This window comes from Vulpes vulpes, chromosome 8 (assembly GCF_048418805.1).
Source record: "Vulpes vulpes isolate BD-2025 chromosome 8, VulVul3, whole genome shotgun sequence".
Classification (NCBI taxonomy): domain Eukaryota; kingdom Metazoa; phylum Chordata; class Mammalia; order Carnivora; family Canidae; genus Vulpes; species Vulpes vulpes.
In genome coordinates, this window is record NC_132787.1 from 26,014,834 (window position 1) to 26,037,339 (window position 22,506).

The window sequence follows — 22,506 nt, forward strand, 5'->3', positions numbered from 1 at the left end:
CAAAAAGTGATTGCTTATTTAAAAGAAAAATAATGAAAACTTACCATGAATTTACAATGAAATGATTATTAATGACATAGAGCTGTTTAACACTTACTATCCCATAAAGAAATGTGGTAAAGCAGTCAAAATACTTCCAGTTCCCATAATGAAGCAACCGATTCCAATTATCTTTGGTCTGTGTAGTTTGGATCCAAAGTAACTCACGAATACAATTACAAGCAAATTCCCTACAAAGAGAATAAAATTACCTTTTATGATTTATTATAGCAAATATTGCCAGTCCGATTTTGTGTCCAATAGAATGGAAAGCCTCAGAATAAATACAAATAGAGCATAAGACGTGCCTTTCCCTACAGATCATGTAATTTAATTGAGAAGATGAAACTCACTTACATTAAACAACTCATTGTATAGTTATATGGTGTTAAGAAAAAGAATGAATTTTTAGATAGGAAATAAAACACTTGAATAACTTGGCAATATTAGTGAAGCAAAATTTTATTGAAAAGTATGGCACTGACTGAATTGTTTTTGACTGGAAAAAATGCAGAAATCTTCCTGACCTGAGAGAAAGGTGCTCATTTGAACATTTATTAACTCACTCTTACCATTCCTTAAATTTCTATTAAGTACCTGCCACAGTACTAGGAGCTGAAAATATAAAGAAGAGAATAAACCATAGTATTTGTCCTCCAGGAATTTATATACCAATGATAAAAATAAGTAGATGAACAGTGGTGATATTAGACCACAGAAAGGAAGAGCTTAAATTAAGTAGGGGCTGAAATAAAGTTTTCTGGAGTAGAGGTCACTTGAGATTTAAAGTGGAGTATTAGTTATCTAGAATAAAAAGGAGACGAAGAGCATTCCAAGTGTAGGAAGTCATGACCAACCGGATCCATCTGGAGCTACATGTATAATAACAAATAACAACCAAGAATTAGTGAACATTTGATGGGAGGAAAAAAGCATGAAATAACAGCACCAAAATGAACTGGCAGATAAAGTTACTCATGGAGAAACCCTTAAATAAAGAAACTAAAAAGAGGAGAAACTGAAAAAATCTAGTTAGTCTCTTTAGAGGTAAAGGGTAGGTTGCATCCATAAAATAAGAATTGGTAGACTAGGGCAGCCCGGGTGGCTCAGCGGTTTGGCGCTGCCTTCAGCTCAGGGCCTGATCCAGGAGACCTGGGATCGAGTCCCACATCGGGCTCCCTGCATGGAGCCTGCTTCTCCCTCTGCCTGTGTCTCTCCCTCTTTCTCTCTCTGTGTCTCTCATGAATAAATAAATAAAATCTTTAAAAAAAAGAACTGGTAGACTAAAAATAATAAGAGAACAGTAAAGAATTTTTGTAAATTAAAAATATTATTCAAAAATGTGCATATTGGGACCTGGTAAGATGGAAGATGGTATCAGAGAAGACTGATGGAACATAAAGCAAAAAAAAAAAAAAGGAAAATTTTAGACAGAAAAAGTTAAAGGAACAAAATTGTGAGGAAATTTAACATTCTTCTAGTATATGTTTCAGAAGAAATAACTAAGAAAATAGAAGAGAAGAAACAAACTTAAAAATAGAAAATAAAGGAATGCCTGGGTAGCTCAGTGGTTGAGCATCTGCCTTGGCTCAGGGCGTGGTGATCCTTAGAGTTCCAGGCCCAGAGTTCCAGGATTCTGTCCCACATTGGCTCCCTGCAGGGAGCCTGCTTCTCCCTCTGCCTACGTCTCTGCCTCTCTCTGTATCTCTCATGAATACGTACATAAAATCTTAAAAAAAGAAAAAAAAAGAAACTCCTTCATTTAAAAGAAGACTTAAGCTTTCAGATACAAACTTCTATACTTCTCCAGCATTAAGTAATGTAAAAGAAACAGTTCAGAAATATGTTGGTAAAATTTCTGAAATTCAAGGATAAAGAGGAGATACTTATTGGTGCATGACAATGACATTGATAATGATTTCTTATACGTAACACTGAATATTATAAAACAGATACATGTTTTAAGTGTTTTGAGGAAAAAAGATTTTGAAATTTTAATTCTATAATCAAATTGTTACTTGAGTATAATGGTAGAGTAATGCATTTTCCAACAAACAATGGCTTGGAACATGTTATTTCAATTATTTCCAGGAAAAAATAACTACTTGAATATATACTCCACAAAAACTAAAGATGAGATTTGAAGTCATAGGATTCAATTAACAGCGGTAAGCAAAGAAACCAGTAAAACTTAAAACCATGCACACATAATGGCTGTCAAACAGCTACAAAGTTTAACAAAAATATTAAGAATCTATTCATCAATAAGAAGAAATACACACTGAATCAGAATTTAAAGCTAATTAACAGTCCAAAACTAAAATTTTAGACGGTTTCATTAAATCCCTGAAACAGAAGGGTAAAGGATATGAAGGGTGTAATGGCCTCTTAATCATGAAAATGCCGAATTCATAGTAAGAAGATACATGGGTCTTCCTTTACACAAATATTTTTAAAAATATTCAACAGCTAATATATTTTAAGATAAGTTAAAAATAAACAACAAACTTATAGAAAATATTTGTAATTAATACAACAGACATAATTTTGAGTCCCTTCAAATCATTAAAAGGTCTAAAAAGGGCCCAAGATGACAGCCACCATGAAGGAGACTGAGAAAATGTCAATATTATTTTTGAAGATCAACAAAAGAAAAACAAATTTGCACTGAATACAAGTAGAGCTGAAGGAAAAAAGAAGTGAAAATGAAACAACTCCAAAATTTAGAAGATGCTTGTAAGACATCATGCCTGCACATAAGAACTGCTTATTGATACCTGACCAAATTGGTGATGTTTTCATTAGCCATTCTCAAGAAGAAACACAGGAAATGTTAAAAGAAACAAAGAAATATTTGCAGGAAGAAATTGATGCCTGAAAATACAGAGTGGAATTAATTCAGTGGGTGATTCAGTTCTTTGCAAAATTCAGGAGTAACAGAAACTGTGAAGCTGATGAAAGTTAAACATTTTATAATACTTAAAGTATGATAAAAGTTTTAAAAACTTTTGTTTAATAAATTTGAATATTGTTTAAAAGTTTTTAAAGGCTATAAGGGAGAAGGTAATGAGCTACTGATTCATAATTATAACCCATTATAATTATAATCCAATATTATATAAAACATTACTGTTATTAGAGAAATCCAAATTAAAGACAACAAAGCAATATATTCAATGTTCTAAAAACAAAAATATTTTTCATTTCAAATTTTATATGCAAACAGCACAAACCTAACAGAAGTTGCTTCAAAGCTCTTCCTCTTCCCTCAAATAATCAGAATCATAATTCTCTCTCCAACATTTATTTATTTATGTATGTATGTATTTATCTATTTATTTATTATACAAGGACATCTTGAAAGAGGGAAGGTAAAGCCCTGCAAAATATTAGTTTGTAAGCAATGAGTTTGTATAGATTAAAGTTTCTCAATGTCTGCTTATTGACATTCTGGGCTGAAGAATTCTTTGTCATGGGTTTTGTCCTGTGCATTGTAGGATGTGTAGTGGCACCTTTGGCCCCTACTACAAGATGCCTATAACAATCTCCTTCCCATCAGTTATAATAACCAAAAATAACATCCATTATCATCAAATTGTCCCTGGAGGGCAAATTTACTCCTGACTGAGAATTAGTGGTGTAGGGCTTGTATGAGCAGTTTTTACTTCTGCAAATCTTATTACTAAATAATAATAAAAATAGAAATAAAAATTACCAATTTCAAAGCCTCCATCAATTAAGCCAGAAATAGAAGATGATATGTCAAATCTCCTTTCAATTTGAGTGATGGAACTTTTCATAACAACTCCACCTAGTGCCTTACACGTAAAGCTGAATGACAGGGCTACTAAGAACATCTAGGAAAAAGCAGAAAGAAAGGAGAAAATTATTAACAAAAAGACTATAGGGCTTATATATGTATTGAATTAAAAATAACTTATTTACTTAAGAACATTATTTTTATCATAGAAATCATACCCATCTTCCACTATACCAATTGATCCTTCCTAGTCTTTTTAATGTTATTATCATTATACAGATAAAACATCATTTTCTAACTTGGTTACAATATCAGATAATTAGAGCAGAACAGTCAAAGTTCTTATTTTTCATTTAATATTATTAACTCGTTTTTAAGAAGCTAGATAATGACCTGAGATGGCCACGATGTAAGCTATTCTTTATTCCCCCATGAAAAGTATAGACTAACTGTGAGGGGAGTTGCTACACATTCTCAAAGATGGCATTTCCAGGACATCAGCTGGAAAATGGCTTTTTTTTTTTAATTTATAAAACCTCACTATTATCAGAGATATCCAAATTAAAATGAAAACAACAAAGCAGTATATCCAACAACCTAATAAAATACTTTAATTCTAGTGGTTACAGATGTTTTATTTTCAAATTCACTTTAACAGAATGTGTTGATTCATCCTTCTTATGGTCCACATTTATACCCATAAGTAAATTCCTTTTATATCCAGCATTAAAATATTCTTCTACTATGGACTGTATGTTTGTGTTCCCACCAAATTCATATGTTGAAACCCTAATCCCTAATATTTGGAGATGGGTGATTTGGGACTCAGGTCATAAAACTCTCATGATAAGATTAGTGTCCTAGAAGAGCTTACTTTTCTCCCTCTGCTTTATGAGGACACAAGAAGATAGCCATCTGAAAATGAGGAAGAGCATTCTAAGCAGAACTCAACCATGCTGATACCCAGATTTCAAAACTTCCAGGCTCCAGAACCATGAGAAATAAATTTCTGTTTTCTAAGTCACTACGTGACTTAAAATACATGACTCTAGTATTTTCTTATAGCAATTCAAGCTGATTCAGATGGGTTTTTCTTATTACTTCCTACCACCAGTGGTAGCCACCATCATTTAGCTTGGATCACCACATTAGCCTCCTACCAGATCTTTCTCTTTCTGCTCTCATCCCCCTTTCAGCCTGTTCTCAATACATTAACTACAAAAATTCTTTCAAAATAAAATTAGATTATGCCACCCCTCCATGTTTTCCCACCTCACTCTTAGGAATATCGAATCTTTCCAATGACCTAAAAGGCTCTAAATGATCTGTTCTCCCCCAGTTATCCCTTCCCCACAAATATTCCATTTTATCCTTCTGATCTCACTTCTGTTACTCCAGTACTTGCTCATTCCTCTCCATCCACACGAGCCTTCTTGTCTTACCTTGAGTATTCCAGGTTTATTTTTCTGCCTCAGGGTCTTTGTTCTTGCTTTGCTTCCTGCAAGGAAAACTCTTCCCCATGGTTATATCCCTATCATTTACTCTTTGACATCTTTGAGGGATTTGCTCAATATAACGTTCACAGTGAGCCTTTCCTTAACCAACCTACTTAAAATTATACCACTTTCCCCTCACAATATTTTTATTTACTTATTTGTGTAATATATATTGCCCTCACTTGACTATAACTTACATCAGGGCAAAATGAAATCCAAAAACCATTTAAACATTTCTGCATCCTTTTTTTTTATAATAAATTTATTTTTTATTGGTGTTCAATTTACCAACACACAGAATAACACCCAGTGCTCATCCCGTCAAGTGCCCCCCTCAGTGCCCGTCACTCATTCACCCCCATCCCCCCCTCCTCCCCTTCTTTTTTTTAAATTTTTTTTAATTTATTTATGATAGTCACAGAGAGAGAGAGAGAGAGGCAGAGACACAGACAGAGGGAGAAGCAGGCTCCATGCACCGGGAGCCCGACGTGGGAGCCCGACGTGGGATTCGATCCCGGGGCTCCAGGATCGCGCCCTGGGCCAAAGGCAGGCGCCAAACCGCTGCGCCACCCAGGGATCCCCCCCTCCTCCCCTTCTACCACCCCTAGTTCATTTCCCAGAGTTAGGAGTCTTTATGTTCTGTCTCCCTTTCTGATATTTCCTACCCATTTCTTCTCCCTTCCCTTCTATTCCCTTTCACTATTATTTATATTCCTCAGCAATCAGGCAACAAAAAGACATTAAAGGCATTCAAATTGGCAACGAAGTCAAACTCTCCCTCTTCGCCGATGACGTGATACTCTACATAGAAAACCCAAAAGCCTCCACCCCAAGATTGCTAGAACTCATACAGCAATTTGGTAGCGTGGCAGGATACAAAATCTACCCAGAAATCAGTGGCATTTCTATACACTAACAATGAGACTGAAGAAAGAGAAATTAAGGAGTCAATCCCATTTACAATTGCACCCAAAAGCATAAGACACCTAGGAATAAACCTAACCAAAGAGGTAAAGGATCTATACCCTAAAAATTATAGAACACTTCTGAAAGAAATTGAGGAAGACACAAAGAGATGGAAAAATATTCCATGCTCATGGATTGGCAGAATTAATATTGTGAGCATTTATGCTTCCTATACAGTGTAAAGCCAACCATACAAGTCCCAATAGGAAAATCTGTGACACTCAATTTTCTTGCCAGAGTCTTCCCTCAACAAAGCATCATTAATGCAATTGGGACAAAACCCTCACCTCCCATCTTTTCTCTCCTTCAAGTATCCAGGGGAGAGAAAGGAATGGGACTTATATCCAATGTTATGACTTTGAGGCAGCATGAGGGACCAGCTTGTATTCAAGTACTGACAAGAGTGGATGGCCAGAGTTGAGGATCTCAGATTAAGACAATAAACCCTGAACTAGAATCTGTAGTACCATGGATAGACACTAGGTGGAGTACCAGTATTGCAATTTACTAAACCAGGGAGGGTGCAATATTTCAGACCCCAGGAAGAACTCCTAAGTAGACAGACATCAAACTTCTTCAAATAGCCCAAGGAGGACACATACCCAGAAAAAAACTTGAGAGGTCTAAAGAATCTCTAGCTTAACTAGTAAAACACATCCCTGTACAAAACCACAAAGTTGAAATAATTGGCTGATTCTTCAAATGCCAAAATTCCAACAAAAAAAGATACGACATATAAAGGAAGAGGAAACCGCAGCATATTTGAAGAAATAAGTGATATTATTAATGAAGAAATAGAAATTAGGAAGAAGAACCAAACAGAAATTCTGGAACTGAAGAAGACATTACTTGGATTGAAAACTTCACTAGACTAACTCTAAATTAAACTTGACCAGACAGAAAAAGAATCAACAAACTCAGAGTGGGCCAAGGGAAAAAAAAAGAAAAAAGAATGAATAAAAATGAAAAATGTAAAGGACCTGTGGGACACCACCATCAAGCAGAATAGTATTGCATTATGAAAATACCAGAAGAAGAAAGAGAAAGGGGCAGAAAAATTATTTAACAACTATAGCCTCAAATTTTCCAAATCTAAGTAAAGAAATGTACATGTAAATTTCATAAATTCAAAGAAGCTCATCTAGGACAAAACGTGATGAGACTTACATCATGACACATCATAATCAAATTGTCAAAAGTCACAGACAAAAAGAAAATCTTGAAAGCAGTAAAAGAAAAGCAACTCATCACATACAAGAGAATTCTCCTTAGATTATCATCACATTTTTCAGTAAAAAACCTTATTCTAGAAAGGAATAGAATAAAATATTCAAAGTACTAAAAGAAAAAGACTGTCAACAAGAATATTATATCTGTCAAAACTGTCCTTAAGGAACAAGGAGAAATCAAGATTTTCCCAGTAAGTCAAAACTGAGGGAATTACAACCACTAGATTTTTTCCTCCAAGAAATACTCTAGAGAACTCTAAAGAACTCTAGAGAGTTCTAGAAATTGAAGTGAATGGATGATGAATAGCAGCACAGAACCATACCGAAATATAAAATTCCCTAGTAAAGGAAGTATAAAATCCTGTATTATTGCAATGTAGATGAGTAAATCACTTATAAACTTAACAGACTTTTAAAAGAGTAAAAAGTAATTATAAATCTATGTTAATGCAATTGAAAAGGAGTAATTTGTGTCATTAATAACAAAGTAGGATAGGGGCAAATACATAAAAGAGTAGTTTTCACATGCAATTGAAGTTTAGTTGTTCTTAGTTTAAAACAGATGGTTATAACTATAACTTGTTTTATGTATTGCAATGGTACCCACAAAAACATGTCTATAAAGTACACATAAAGGGAAATGAATACAGAATCAAAACACACCATTACAAAAAATAAATAAATAAATAAATAAATAAATAAATAAATAAATAAATAATAAACACAAAAAATTCAAGGAGGGAAAGAGAACAAAAAATTTTAAGACAGAAACAATTGACAACATGGTAATTGTTCTTTCCTACCCATAATTAATTTAAACATAACTTGATCAAATTGCCTGAATTGATTAAGAAAATAAGATTCAACTATATGCTGTCTATAAAGGATTCACTTTGGTTCTAGGACACCAAAAGGCTAAAAATGAAAGGGTATGTAATAAGCTAATGTTTCTGTGCCTTCAAAATTCATGTTGAAAACCTAGCCACCAAAGAGATGGTATTAAGAAATGCAGCCTTTGGGAAGTTATTATGTCAAGAGGACAGAGCTCCTATGAATAGTATTAGTTCCTTGTAAAATATACCCCAGAGAGTTCTCATGCCCCTTTTCCATCATATGAAGACACAATGAGAAAATAGACATCTATGAATCAGGAAACAAGCCATCACCAGTAGCCTAATCTGCCAAAATCTTTGATTTTGAATTTCTCAACCTCCAAAACTATGAGAAATATTTTTTTTTATTTAAACCACCCAGTCTATGGTATTTTTGTTATAGCTGCCCAAACAGGTGAAAACTAATATTTTATGCAAACAAGAACCTAAAGAGAACAGGAGAGACTGTACTTTTACAGACAAAATAGTCTTTAAGACAAAAACTGTCACAAAAGACAAAGGACATTATATAATGAAAAAGGGTCAATTTATCATGAAAATATAACAATTACAAACATATATATATATATATATGTAATTAACATTAAAACAGTCAAATATATGAAGCAAACAGTGACAAAACTAATAGTAGAAACTATTGGACGACAAATACCCACCATTTGCTTCAACGTGGATGGAACTGGAGGGTATTATGCTGAGTGAAATAAGTCAATCGGAGAAGGACAAACAGTGTATGTTCTCATTCATTTGGGGATTATAAATAATAGTGAAAGGGAATATAAAGGAAGGGAAAAGAAATGTTGGGAAATATAAGGAAGGGAGACAGAACATAAAGACTCCTAACTCTGGGAAACGAACTATGGGTGGGGGAAGGGGAGGAGGGCGGGGGGTGGAGGGGAATGGGTGACGGGCACTGAGGCGGACACTTGATGGGATGAGCACTGGGTGTTTTTCTGTATGTTGGTAAATTGAACACCAATAAAAATTAATAATAAAAAAAAGAAACTATTGGAGTGTAGATCAATGAAAAGGGAATAGAAAAAATCAATGAAACTAAGAGTTTGATTTTTAAAGAGATCAACAAATTTGACAGATTGAGAAAAAGAGGAGACTCAAATAGCTAAAATAAGATATGAAAGAGGAGACATTACAAATAATGCCACAGAAATAAAATAAGTTATGACACAACTATGAAAAATTATATGCCAAAGAATTGGGTAACCAAACATAGCAATCTAAAAATCTGAACAGATCTGTATGTAGTGAGGAGATTAAAGCTGCAATTAGAAACTTCCCAACAAAGAAAGCCCAGGACAAGACAGTTTCACTGGAGAATTCTACCACACATTTAAAAAAGAATTAATGCTAATACTTCTCAAACACTTCCAAAGAATTGAAAAGAAGGAGATACTCCCAAATTCATTAAATGAGGCCACATTACCTGATATTAAAGCTGGACAAAGACATCACAAGGAAATGAACTACAGACTAATATCTCTGATGAGTATTGTAAAATTTCTCAAAAAAATCCTTGCAAACAGTAATTAACAATGCATTAAAAGGATCATACATCATAACCAAGTGGAATTTGTAGCTGGAATGCAAGTTGGATTCAACATATGAAAATTACCCAATCTAATATATCACATTAACAGAATGAAGAATAGAGACGCTTGGGTGGCTCAGTGGTTGAGTGTCTGCCTTCAGCTCTGGGAGCCTGCTTCTCCCTCTGCCTGTGTCTCTGCCTCTCTCTTGTGTGTCTCTCATGAAAAAATAAATAAATTCTTTAAAAAAATAACAAAATGAAGAATAAAACCACATAATCGTCTCAATAGATGCAGAAAAAGCATTTCAGAAAATTCAGCAGTCTTATGATAGTAGCACTCAACAAATTAGGAATAGAAGGAAAGTATCTCATCAGAATAAAGGCTATATATATCTCAGGCCGAATTCGTAGATTTTCAGGACACCTGCACCCCGATGTTTCTATCAGCAATGGCCACAATAGCCAAACTGTGGAAGGAGCCTCGGTGTCCATCGAAAGATGAATGGATAAAGAAGATGTGGTTTATGTATACAATGGAATATTACTCAGCAATTAGAAACGACAAATACCCACCATTTGCTTCAACGTGGATGGAACTGGAGGGTATTATGCTGAGTGAAGTAAGTCAATCGGAGAAGGACAAACAGTGTATGTTCTCATTCATTTGGGGAATATGAATAATAGTGAAAGGGAATATAAAGGAAGGGAAAAGAAATGTTGGGAAATATCAGGAAGGGAGACAGAACATAAAGACTCCTAACTCGGGGAAATGAACTAGGGGTGGTGGAAGGGGAGGAGGGCGGGTGTTGGAGGGGAATGGGTGACGGGCACTGAGGTGGACACTTGACGGGATGAGCACTGGGTGTTTTTCTGTATGTTGGTAAATTGAACACCAATAAAAATTAATTTTAAAAAAAGGCTATATATAAAAAGCCCATATCTAACCTCATCCTTGTGTTCTAGCAGAGTTATTAAGTTGCTTTTAATACTTTTTAAGATTATTTATTAAAATTGTAGGAAGACATGGCTTCTGTCTTATGCTCAGTCTGCTATACAGAACAGAAAGGCTTCCAGTTTTGGTTTCTCTTCTAATAAATAAATAGAAAAAATATTATCAGGCTCTCTATCAAACTCAGATACCTGACACATAATAAGCAAAGACTCAATAAATGTTTTGAGATTGTTGGCTAAATTATGGAGTGGACATGTAGTGAAACCTTTCATTTTTTAGTTTCCTCATTTTTTAGATGGAGATAATCATACAAAAGTTATTATAATGATTAATTGAAATAATATACATAAAGATCTTGGCATAGTACTAGCCACACAGTAAATACTGATGTGTATTTTTATTACCATTGTGAACTACCATCATCCAGCTTTTAGCTTTAAATTCATTCAGATCAAAAAGGACTTACAATCATTTAGCTAAACACAGTTTTATGTCATGTGCTATTAAAGGTATTGCAGAATCAGTAATGAGCGTATTGACAATATGATTTATTGATTATTGAAGAAATAGAAAAATATGCTCATCTAAATGCTGACCATCAAAGCACTCATTTGTGAAATCAAAGAGGAGAAAATTTCAGAAAATAACAGAACATCTCATTAGAGCAGATATAAATATAACCAAATATAAACCCTGTCCTTTACAAGGAAATTTCTAAAAGTTCAGAGAAAGCTTTTAACAATCCATTTCTTCAATTTTGAAAAGAAAATTCGCTCTAGATAAGAGATTCAAAAGGGTAAAAAACTTCACAGCAGAATTCCAAGCTACTTTTTTTTTAGAAAGGAAAAAGGTCACTGAACTCTATCTCTGAAACTAATAATATACTACACGTTAATTAATTGAATTTAAATAAAATAAAATTTAAAAAATAAAAAGGAAATAAAATAAAAAAAAATTTAAAGAAGAAAGGTAATAGATATAAACACATAACCACAGTAGAATCTCACCAGTGAGCTGGGATTTAGAAGGATATGAAATGAGTTAATATAGATAGATTTATAAATGTGCCTTCTTTTAATCTAACTATAACTCTGTGAGATGGGCATTTTAACTCTGTCCCTAATGCAGGACTGAAGTGCAGAGAAAGAATGATATGATGATTTTCTCAGATCTTAAAAAAAAGGAACAAGAAAGCTGAAATCTTTAGTAAAAATCATTAAAATGCCTATGTCATGAGGTAGAGAATTTAAGACTGAAAGATTTCAAAACAGAAATACAAATGTTCACAATTATCAAACGGATATCAAAGTATTACAGGTAGAAAGAAATAGCTGGTATTTAGGTAAGAGATAAAGTCTATGTTTACCTGTAATCAAGCCAGTTTATTATTTTTTTATTTATTATTTTTTTATTTTTTGTCAAGAGTTCTGGAATTGAAGTCAGAAGATGGTTCCAAGTTTCTATTTTGCCAGAGGTACAGCCATGATTAACTCAGTTAACTCACTTGAACCTCAATTCATTTACTCAACAAACATTTATTGAGCAATTCCAATATGGCAATTACTCCACAATATCTTAGAGTTGAGACAGGTGCAGAGTAAGAAGGGAAGAAAAGCTAGACATAATAAATGCCCTAAAAAAAACATAATTTCTGGGGCAAAAACAATAAATAATGCCAGCATAATAATGTAATGAATACTATAAATTTATAATGTCATGAGTACATAGGAAAGATGCTTAATATTGTCTACACTGGTTAAAGTTTCTGTAGATATAGTGACATCTGAACTAAGTCTTTTTTTTTTTTTTAAGATTTATTTACTTGTTTATTCATGAGAGACACGGAGAGAGATGCAGAGACATAGGCAGAGGGAAAAGGAGGTCCCCTGCAGGGAGCCCAATGTGGGACTTGATCCCGGGACCCTTGATGCCCTGAGCCAAAGGCAGACGATCAACTACTGAGCAACCCAGGTATCCCTGAACTAAGTTTTGAAGAAATAATAGAAACTTAGAAATTGAAGAATAAACATTTAAAACAAAATAGGAAACACATTCAAAGCCCATGTATTGAAAGAACACAAGTCATTTGCAAAAAAAAAAAAGAATATCTATGTAGGTGGAATATAAGGATAGAAATATGCCAAACATTGGGGGATGAAATTGTATTTTTAAATGTAATATAAGGAAATTAGATTTTAGATGCTTAATTCCGGTATCTATGTAGAAGATGGACTTATGACAAAGAAATTTGTTAGCTGACTTCAGGAAAAAAAAAAGTCTGTTGGAAAAGAAACAAAAGATCACAAACACACTTTGGAGAGTTTAAGGGGAGAATCAATAAGATTGGGAATAAGGGAAAATAAATTTTCTGATTTTATTTTCCAAGTTTCTAGTTTAGATAATTGTATGTTCTAACATTGTTATTTGATATGAGAAAAAGAGAAGTCTTGGGGTTAAAAACACTGAAATCAGTTTTTCACAGGTTTGAGATTCCTAAGAATAAATGTGCATCAAGTAGACACAACTGGCAGGTTTGTGGCTCAAGAGAGTCTTGTCTGGAGGTTGTTTTGAAATTTGCTAGGAAATAGCTGTATAATTAATCAATTTTCAAGTTTATTCCATTAAAATAACCTCCTGCTGCACTGCACCCTCACTTTTCCATAATTCTCTTTCCTGTCCTTTCCAGTAAAACTGAGTTGTTTACATTTGCATGAATCAAATCCTGTTTTTTGCATCACTCCTCTCAAGTATCCTGAGCAGGCTTATGTTATTCTCACGGTTCAAATTTCTTTTTCAGGGTTGTGTTTCAGACTCTCTTCTTTTTTTACTCCATGTACCCTTTCTGGGAAAGCTCATCAAATATCATTGTTTTTATTACCATCTAAATGCTGATGATTACCAAATCTGTATCTTGAGCCAAGACTGCTTTTGCTGAATTTTAGATTGTTTTTCCAAAATGCCTACTTTAGAACTCCACTCAGGCTTTTCACTATTATCAGATCTCTTTCTTCTTCCTCTTTTTTCACCTCTTTCTGCTGTTCAGGCTAGAAGCTGCTCTCTTCTCGATTACGTCCAATCAATTCTCCAAAGTTAAAAATGTAACCTTATAAATATCTCTCTTTTTGACATGCTTCGCTTCATATTTTTACTTAAATGACCATCATTTTTCACCCAGATTACCTACCACTTTTCTAATCGGCATCTCTCCTCATTGTTATCCTTTTCACACTATAGCCAGGGTGATCTTTAAATATGTATAACCATTTCCATGTCCAAAAGAGCTCAGTAAATTCCCACAAAACTGATCCTCCAGCAAAAACCAATTATAAAGTCTAAAAGAAAAACAAAAACCACCTGGAGAAAGACATGGGAAGGCAAACAAAAGTAGTCAGATTCTGGATTAGAGTTGACAGGAGAAAATGTGTAAGGTTAGTTTTTCATTCTTATGGCTTTGCGGTGAGGCCATAGAACCTTCAAATCTTATTCACTGAGTGACCATATCTTGACTTCTGCTCTCTCTTCCTCTCCCTCTGCTCATGCTCCCTGTACTTGTGCACTTGTTCTTGAACTTGTATTTTTAAATGTAATATAAGGAATTATATTCCTTTCTCTCTCTCTAAAAGCAAAAACAAAAACCCTGTAGTCCATTTTAGCCTGAAAATGTAAAAAAAAAGAAGAGTTTAGATTGACTACAGCCAAATAAAATTAGGGGGAGAATCTTATAAAAGAGAGAGCCATAGAAAGTGGGGTGGGGGGCTGGGATGATAAGAAGTCAGGCAAAATTGGAAAATAGGATGAGTATACATCCATTAAATGTTTGTTGAAATTTAATCCTTCATTATTTCCATTTTTATTTTCAGAGTTCTTATTTTTTAAAGCTTGTCTATTTTCCGCGATGATATGGGGCACTCTTTTAGCTTGTTTTACTGAAATGCAAAATTATCATTGTTGAATACTACAAATTATCATTTACCTTTTTTTTTGCATTCAGTTATCTCTTGAAAACTACATCTAATGTTTTTCATGCCTATTAGATAACAGTTGCTTAGAAGAATTTCTAGTTAGAATGCTTTGTGAATGTCTTTGTTATTAGCTCTATACTTCCATAGGTTTTAGTTTAATTTAGAATTGAAAGTATCATAAATTTAATATACTACTCCACCTAGATTAGAAGACAAATTACTTGTGTGTTTCAGAAAAATTAGGTTCTAGATACATTCTTTCTCTCTTCGCCTGATTTTATTTCATATCTGGATTCTACATCTCATATTTTCCCCCTTCTTTTTCCTTATGTCTCCCACTCTCTGCACTGTTTTTTCTTGGCAAAAGTAGAAACTGTCCATGGAATTGGTGTGCATGTGATGCAAGAAAACAGAATGTACTTTGCAATGAGGAGGTCTAGACCTAGTTGCCCTTTGTTTCACTTAATAACCTAACAAAGATGGAAATGTTACACAATTCATTGAACTTCAGTTTCCTCATCCACACAAGGATAATGTATAATATTTAACTTATTTCATAGAGTCAATCTCAGGTTCAAAGGAAATTATATTCATGAGTTTGTGAATGTGTTTGTGAATGTTTGTCAATGCACCGAACATGTATGGAAATTAGGAAGCCTGTTAATGATTCATCCTTTTTCTCTATTAATATAAGACTTGTTTCTCTAACTTTGCTCCGTTCACACTCTCTATTTACACAAACTGTTCTTAGCACCAGAAGAACAGGAAGAGTGTTGATTGTGAAGGTCCTGCCTACTCTCTGTAAGATATACTGTAACTCAGAAAGATGTGTATTATAGAGTGAAACTTACAAAGCACTTGTCTGATGCATATCTTGCATGGCACCCTTTACCTAAATATTTAAGAGGTATTAAGTTATCAACCTTACACTTTTAAAAAATGGTCTCTGTCTTTTAAAACTATATTTATTTTATTTATTATTGTTTCATATAATTTTAATATCTTAAAACAACTACTTTTTAATTTTTTAAAATTTTTTATTATTATTAACCAGCTATGAGCAATTATGTTCCCATCAGTAGTCTTTTGGCTAAATAAATACCTTAGGGTCATTTCCATTTGTGTTTTTTACAGTTTGTCATTTTTATTTCGGTGTATTTCCATCCTTCTTACTTGATTCATTTCAGCCAGTGTTATGTATTCACTGTCATAATCCCTCACCTTTTGTGATATCCTGGCAGTTGACTATATGGTTAGCTAATTTGCTTACAGATTAAAAAGTGCAAAGTGACATGTGTTTACTAGTGACTGCGGTTCTTCACCCTAAGGCTCATCTCCCTTACTTGTTCCTGAGCTGTTGGGGCTCACATCAACAAGCATCTATTCTAAATTTAGTCTTCCCATGTTCCCATTAACAGAAAGAGTAAACATCAAAAACAGAGAAATATGAACTTAGGACAAAAGAGTGAGAATTTGAGGAAGATAAATCCGTTCAAAAGAGAAAAAAGAAAAAAAAACAGGGTAGACATAAGAAGTAGATGTTTTTAGAAGACACTGAAAAGGAATTCAAAGTAAGTATAATAAGGAGCACCTGGGTGGCTCAGTCAGTTAAGCATCTGCCTTCAGCTCAGGTCATAATCTCAGGGTCCTGGGATTGAGCCCTTTTTGTGCTCCCCACTCAGCAGAGAGTCTGCTTGTCCCTTTCCCTCTCCTCCCACTCATGCTCTCTCTCTCTCTCTTTCTCTCTGTCAAACAAATAAATAAAATATTTTTTAAAATAAAATGTAATAAATAACAAAATAGATAAGAAAGGATATTAGCAAGATAAAGGCAAAATAAAAGAGAATAAGTGGAAAATGTGAGGTACAAAAAATACAACACTTAAAAATAATATACAAGATAAAAATATGAAAGGATATGTTGGAAAACCAAATTAAAGATCTAATTCATAAGGAATTTAACTAAATAATAAATGCCTTACCAGGAGAAAAAAAATAAATTAGAGATGAGAAATATTTAAAGAAATAATTAATGTAACTTTCCCAATACTCAAAAAAGATGAAAAATTTTAGGTTCAAAGTGACAATATCCAACATGAAAGATAATAAGAACCAACTTATGCATGCATATCAGAAAACTAGACAGAGTAGAGTGAAATTTAGGAATATTAAAAACAAAGAAAAATTTGAAGTTTTCTAGGAGAGAGAGCAGATCACTTTTTATTAGCAAGAGTGAGTATAAATATAAACAAACAAGACCGAAAGCCCCAAAACAAATAAAAACAAGGAATATATTTTTAAAGCATTAAAATAAAAGATCATTTAACCTAGAATTTTTATTTATCCAAATGGTCACGACTGTAAGGATATATGTTCTTAAGCGTATACAGCTCCACAAAATTTGACTCATACAGAACAACACTGAAGACACTTTGGGATGACTTACTTAAATAATTTTACTATGTAAACTTGTTCACCTTATTTAACAAATTCATACATCTTTTTTTAAAGATTTTATTTATTTATTCATGAGAGATGCACAGAGAGAGAAGCAGAGACATAGGCAGAGGGGGAAGCAGGTTCCATGCAGGGAGCCCAATGTGGGACTCGATCTCTGTACTCCAGAGTCATGCCTGGAACCGAAGGCGGAGCTCAACTGCTGAGCTACCCAGGTATCCCTAATACCTCTTTTTAAGTAATAGATAGGATTTACAGATGGAAGATCAATAAAGAACTGGAGAACATGAACAATACTGAAAGGCAAATAAACCTAATGACACATTAGAACATTCTACCTAACAGCAAAATACACATTTCTCTTAAGTGTATACATATCTTTCTCCAAGATATATCAGATGTTAGGTCACAAAATAAATCTTAAAAATTTAAGGAAGATTGAAATTATATCAAGTATTTTTTCTCCTCATGATAGACTGAAACTAAAAGTGACAGCTGAAGGAAAACTGGAAAACTCACAAATATGTGAAAATTAAACAACACATTCTTTTTTTTTTTCCTTAAACAACACATTCTTAACAACCAGGGGTCAAAGATGAATTCAAAGAAGTAATTAGAAAAACAAACAAACAAAAACAAAACAAAACAAAGAAGTAATTAGAAAATACCTCAAAACAAAAATAAAACACAATGTACAAACATTTATGGAATACAGCAAAGGTAGTACTGAGGAAAGTTCATAGTGATAAGCATCTACATTAAAAGGAAGAGGAAATAAACCCTCTAACTTTACATGTCAATGAGATAGGAAAAGAACAAACAGCCCAAAGTTAGTCAAAGAAAGGAAATAACAAAAGTTAGAGAAGAAATAACAAATAAAATAGAATAGCAATAGGAAAAGTCAATAAAACTCAAAGTTGGTTTTTTGAAAAGATTAAAAAAATGGACAAAACTTTAGACAAAGAAAAAAAGATAGTACATTCAAACAAATAAATCAGAAATGAAAAAAAGACTTTATAATTGATGCCACAGAAATTTAAAAAATGGGGTTCCGGGGTGGCTCAGTCAGTTAAGCATCTGACTCTTGATTTCAGCTCAGGTCATGATCTCAGGGTTGTGAGATCGAGCCCTGCATTCGGTTCAGCACAGAGTCTGTTTAAAATTCTCTCCCTCTGCCATTCCCCCTCATGTGTACATGCTCTTTCTCTCTTAAAAAAACGAAAAGAAAAAGAAATAAAAAGGATTGTTAGAGATAACTATGAAAAATTATATGCCAATAAATTGGATAACAAAAGAAATGGATAAATTACTGGAAACATACCATGTACCAAAACTGAATATATAAAATATATGAAATATACAATGTGTGTGTGTGTGTGTGTGAATGTAGGTATGTATGCATATATATACAGAGTACATTTTTTCACAGATTTTGGAGGTTAGAACCTGGCCATCTTTTTTTGAGTGCTATTATTCTATTGATGACTTTATTAGGTAACAATGGTAAGGAGGTATTAAGGTTGCAAATAGAGCTGCTAATCAGATGACCTTAAAGGGATTATCCTGAATTATCCTGGTTTACTCAACGTGATCACAAGGGTCCTTCAAATGTAAAAGAGGGGCAGAGAGAGAAGATGGCAGAAGAATAGGGGGCCTGCATTTTATCTGGTCCCTTGAACTCAGCTAGTTATCTATCAAATAATTCTGAACACCTGTGAATTCAACCTGAAATCTAAGAAAAGAATTACTGCAATTCTACAAATAGAAAAGCGACCACCTTTTGCAAGGTAGGAGGTACAGAGTTATGAATCTGAGAGGATGTATTGGAAAACAGACAAGGGTGGGAGGGAGCCTCTATAAGCCAGCTACTGGGAAGTAATATAGCAGCAGAGTGCAAAATCAGAACTTTAGAAGTCTATTCCCAGGATGTCCCTGTCTGAAAGGTGCTCAGGTGGCTAAGTGGGGTAGAATCCCAAGTGGGACAGTATGGCCTCAGGATCCCTGGAGTCACAGAAAGAATGGGGGTGCCTGAGTGCATCAGAGTTCTCAAGCATTGGCATGGGAAAGCCAGGTACAATTAGTGAGCCCGAGTGGCCTCTCAGCTCAAGGATTGCCATAAAGCCCTGCCCCACAGTTAGCTGACTGCTCTCCAAGCAGGAGCCCAGCAAGTGACAACCACAGGGAGACCCTGCTCCTTCCCCCAGGAGGAGGAGTCTGGATGCCCTAATGAATAGGCAAACACTTCACGAGCAGGGGCCCAGCAAGCAGTGGGGCTGTGGTGAAACCCCCCTCCATCTCCTGGGAGGATTGGTGCAGGTGTGCACCACAGGAGTCTGTGGAGTTTGGCACACATGAAAGGGATTGACTGCTTTTCCCTGAGGGTACACTGAAGAGTGGGGGTAGTAATCATTCAGCTCTGGGGTAGGAGACTGGGGCACTGCCATTTCTACTTTTTTTTCATCCTCTAAAGCAGCAAATTATCTATCTATCTATCTATCTATCTATCTATCATCTATCTATCTATCTATCTATCTATCTATCTATCTATCATCTATCTATCTATCTATCTATCTCCCTTTCAGGGAACAAAAGCCACTTAGAGCAAATTCAAGTAGCTTACACTGAGCCAGAGCTCCTGGCAACGGCAGTGAAATTCAGCCCAGGTAAAGACACCTGAGAAACAGTGCAACAGGCTGCTCCCCGAGAAGACCAGCAGGAACATCAGTTGAATATCAAATTCACAGAACACTCAGAACTAAAAACTTCTGCGTTAGGGGAAAATAGTATATATAATTCAAGGGTTTTTTCCTCGTAAGTCTTTAGTCTTTCAGTTTAAATTTTTCTTTTCTTTTTTCCTTTTTTTCCCTTTTCAACTAGGTTCTTATTTTTATCAATTCTTTGGTTTCAAGTCTTTTAAAAAAATTTAGAATTTTTTTTCTTTTTTAGAAGATTTTATTTATTTATTTATTTGACAGAGAGAGAGAGAGAGAACAAGCAGGGAGAGCTGCTGGCAAAGAGAGAGGAAGCAGGCTCCCCACTGAATAGGGAGCCCAATGTGGGGCTCAATTCCAGGACCCCGGGATCATGACCTGAGCCAAAGGCAGATGCTTAACTGACTGAGCCACTCAGACACCTCTTAAGTCTTTATTTATATTTACATTTGTAAAGATTATCTATTTTTTCACGAGAGACACAGAGAGAGAGAGGTAGAGACATAGGCAGAGGGAGAAGCAGGTTCTCCATGGGGAGCCTGATGCGGAACTCAATCCCAAGACCCCAGGAATCCATCCTGAGTCAAAGGCAGATGCTCAACCACTGAGCCACCCAGGTGTCTCCCTTAAGTCTTTTTTTTTTTTCATTTTTATTTTTACATTTATCTTTTATAGACATATTTTTCACTTTTGGCTTCCTTTCACTGTATTCAATTATCTGTATCCCAATTTGGGGATTTACTGTCTTCTAACAAACAGACCCAAATGCACCCAGGACCAAGTATATCACCCTGTTTTCTCCACAGGTGAGATTGTATTATCTTTCTCCCCTCTTTTTTTTTCTTTTCTTTTTTTGGTTTCCGACCTCCTCAGATTTGTCTAATGTGTATTTCGCTGGGGTCATGGTTGATATTTTTTATTTTGTTCTCTCATTCATCTACTCTTCTCTGGACAAAATGACCAGAAGGAGAAAATCACAGCAAAAGAAAGAACCAAAGGTAATACTCTATGCCATAGATTTAATCCATATGGATATAAGTAAAACGTCAGAAACTGAATTCAGAATAATGGTTATATAGTTACTAGCTGGCTTTGAAAAAAGCAGAAGACACTACAGAATCTCTTAGTGCAGAATAAAAACTAATCAGGCCAAAATAAAAAATGCTTTAAGTCAGATACCATCTAAAATGGATTCTCTAACAGCTAGGGTAAATGCGGTCGAAGAGAGAATCAGTGACATAGAAGGCAAAATTATGGAAAGTAAAGAAGCTGAGGAAAAGAGAAAAACAACTAATAGACTATGAGAGGATGCTTCAAGAAATCAGCAATATCATAAAGTAAAAAAATATATATAAGAATTACTGCAATCTCAGAGGAAGAAGAAAGAGAGAGAAGGACAGAAGGCATATTCAAGCAACTCATAGCTGAGAACTTTCCTAATCTGGGGAAGGGAGCAGGCATTCATGTCCAGGAGGTCCAGAGAACCTCCCTCAAAATAAATATAAATAGATAACACTCTGACATATAATAGTGAAACTTGCAACCTTCAGAGATAAAAAATCCTGAAAGCAGCTCAAGACAAGAACTAATTAACCTTCAAGGGTAGAAGTATTAGACTGGCAGCAGACCTATCCAGAGAGACCTGGCAGGCCAGAAAGGGCTGGCAGGATATATTCAGGGTGCTAAATGAGAAAAACATGCAGCCAAGAATACTAACTATATCCAGTACAGCTGTCATTCAGAATGGAAGGAGATATAAAGAGCTTCCAGGACAAACAGAAACTAAAAGAATTTGTGATCACTGAATTAGCTCTGCAGGAAATATTAAAGAGGATCCTGTAAGCAAAGAGAGAGCCCAAAAGTAATATAGACTAGAAAGAAATAGAGGCAACCTACAGAAATAGGGACTTTACAGGTAGTGCAAAGACACTAAATTCATGTCTTTCAATAGTTACTCTGAATGTAAATGGGATAAATGCTCCAATCAAAAGACACAGGATACCAGACTGAATAAAAAAGCAAGACCCATCCATATACTGTCTACAAGATACTGATTTTACACCCAAGACAACTCCAGATTGAAAGTGAGGGGATGGAGAAACACTTATCATGCTAATGGACATTAAAATAAAGCTGGGGTAGCAATCCTTATATCAGACAAATGGGATTTTAAACCAAAGACTGTAGTAAGGAATGAAGAGTGACACAATATAATACTCAAAGGGTCTATCCAACAAGAAGATCTAATAATTATAAATATTTATGCTCCGAACTTGGAAACAGCCAATTATACAAACCACTTAATAACATAATTAAAGAAACTCATTGATAATAGTATAATAATAGTAGAAGATTTTAACACCCCACTCACAGCAATGGACAGATTATCTAAGTAGAACATAGACAAGGAAACAAGGGCTGACCTGACACACCAGACCTGATGGACTTCACAGATATACCCAACCTAAAGCAACAGAATACATGTTCTTTTCAAGT

At 34.6% G+C, this 22,506-nt stretch overlaps 1 protein-coding gene and 1 pseudogene across 7 annotated transcripts in view; one reads left to right on the top strand and one right to left on the bottom strand.

The window, feature by feature from the left end:
* Positions 1 to 22,506, bottom strand: part of SLCO1B3 (solute carrier organic anion transporter family member 1B3) — an 86,323-nt gene that overhangs the window by 27,618 nt on the left and 36,199 nt on the right. For 6 of the 7 annotated variants that reach the window (XM_025995139.2, XM_072765868.1, XM_072765869.1 and 3 more), the window contains 2 exons: positions 3,755 to 3,896; positions 98 to 230 (listed from right to left, as the gene is read on the bottom strand). In XM_025995139.2, coding sequence (XP_025850924.1) covers positions 98 to 230; positions 3,755 to 3,896 — 275 coding nt within the window. Of the gene's footprint in view, positions 1 to 97; positions 231 to 3,754; positions 3,897 to 14,065; positions 14,236 to 22,506 lie in introns of those variants that run through there. The other variant, XM_072765870.1, reaches the window with a different exon arrangement.
* Positions 2,630 to 3,004, top strand: LOC112917234 (prefoldin subunit 4 pseudogene; annotated as a pseudogene).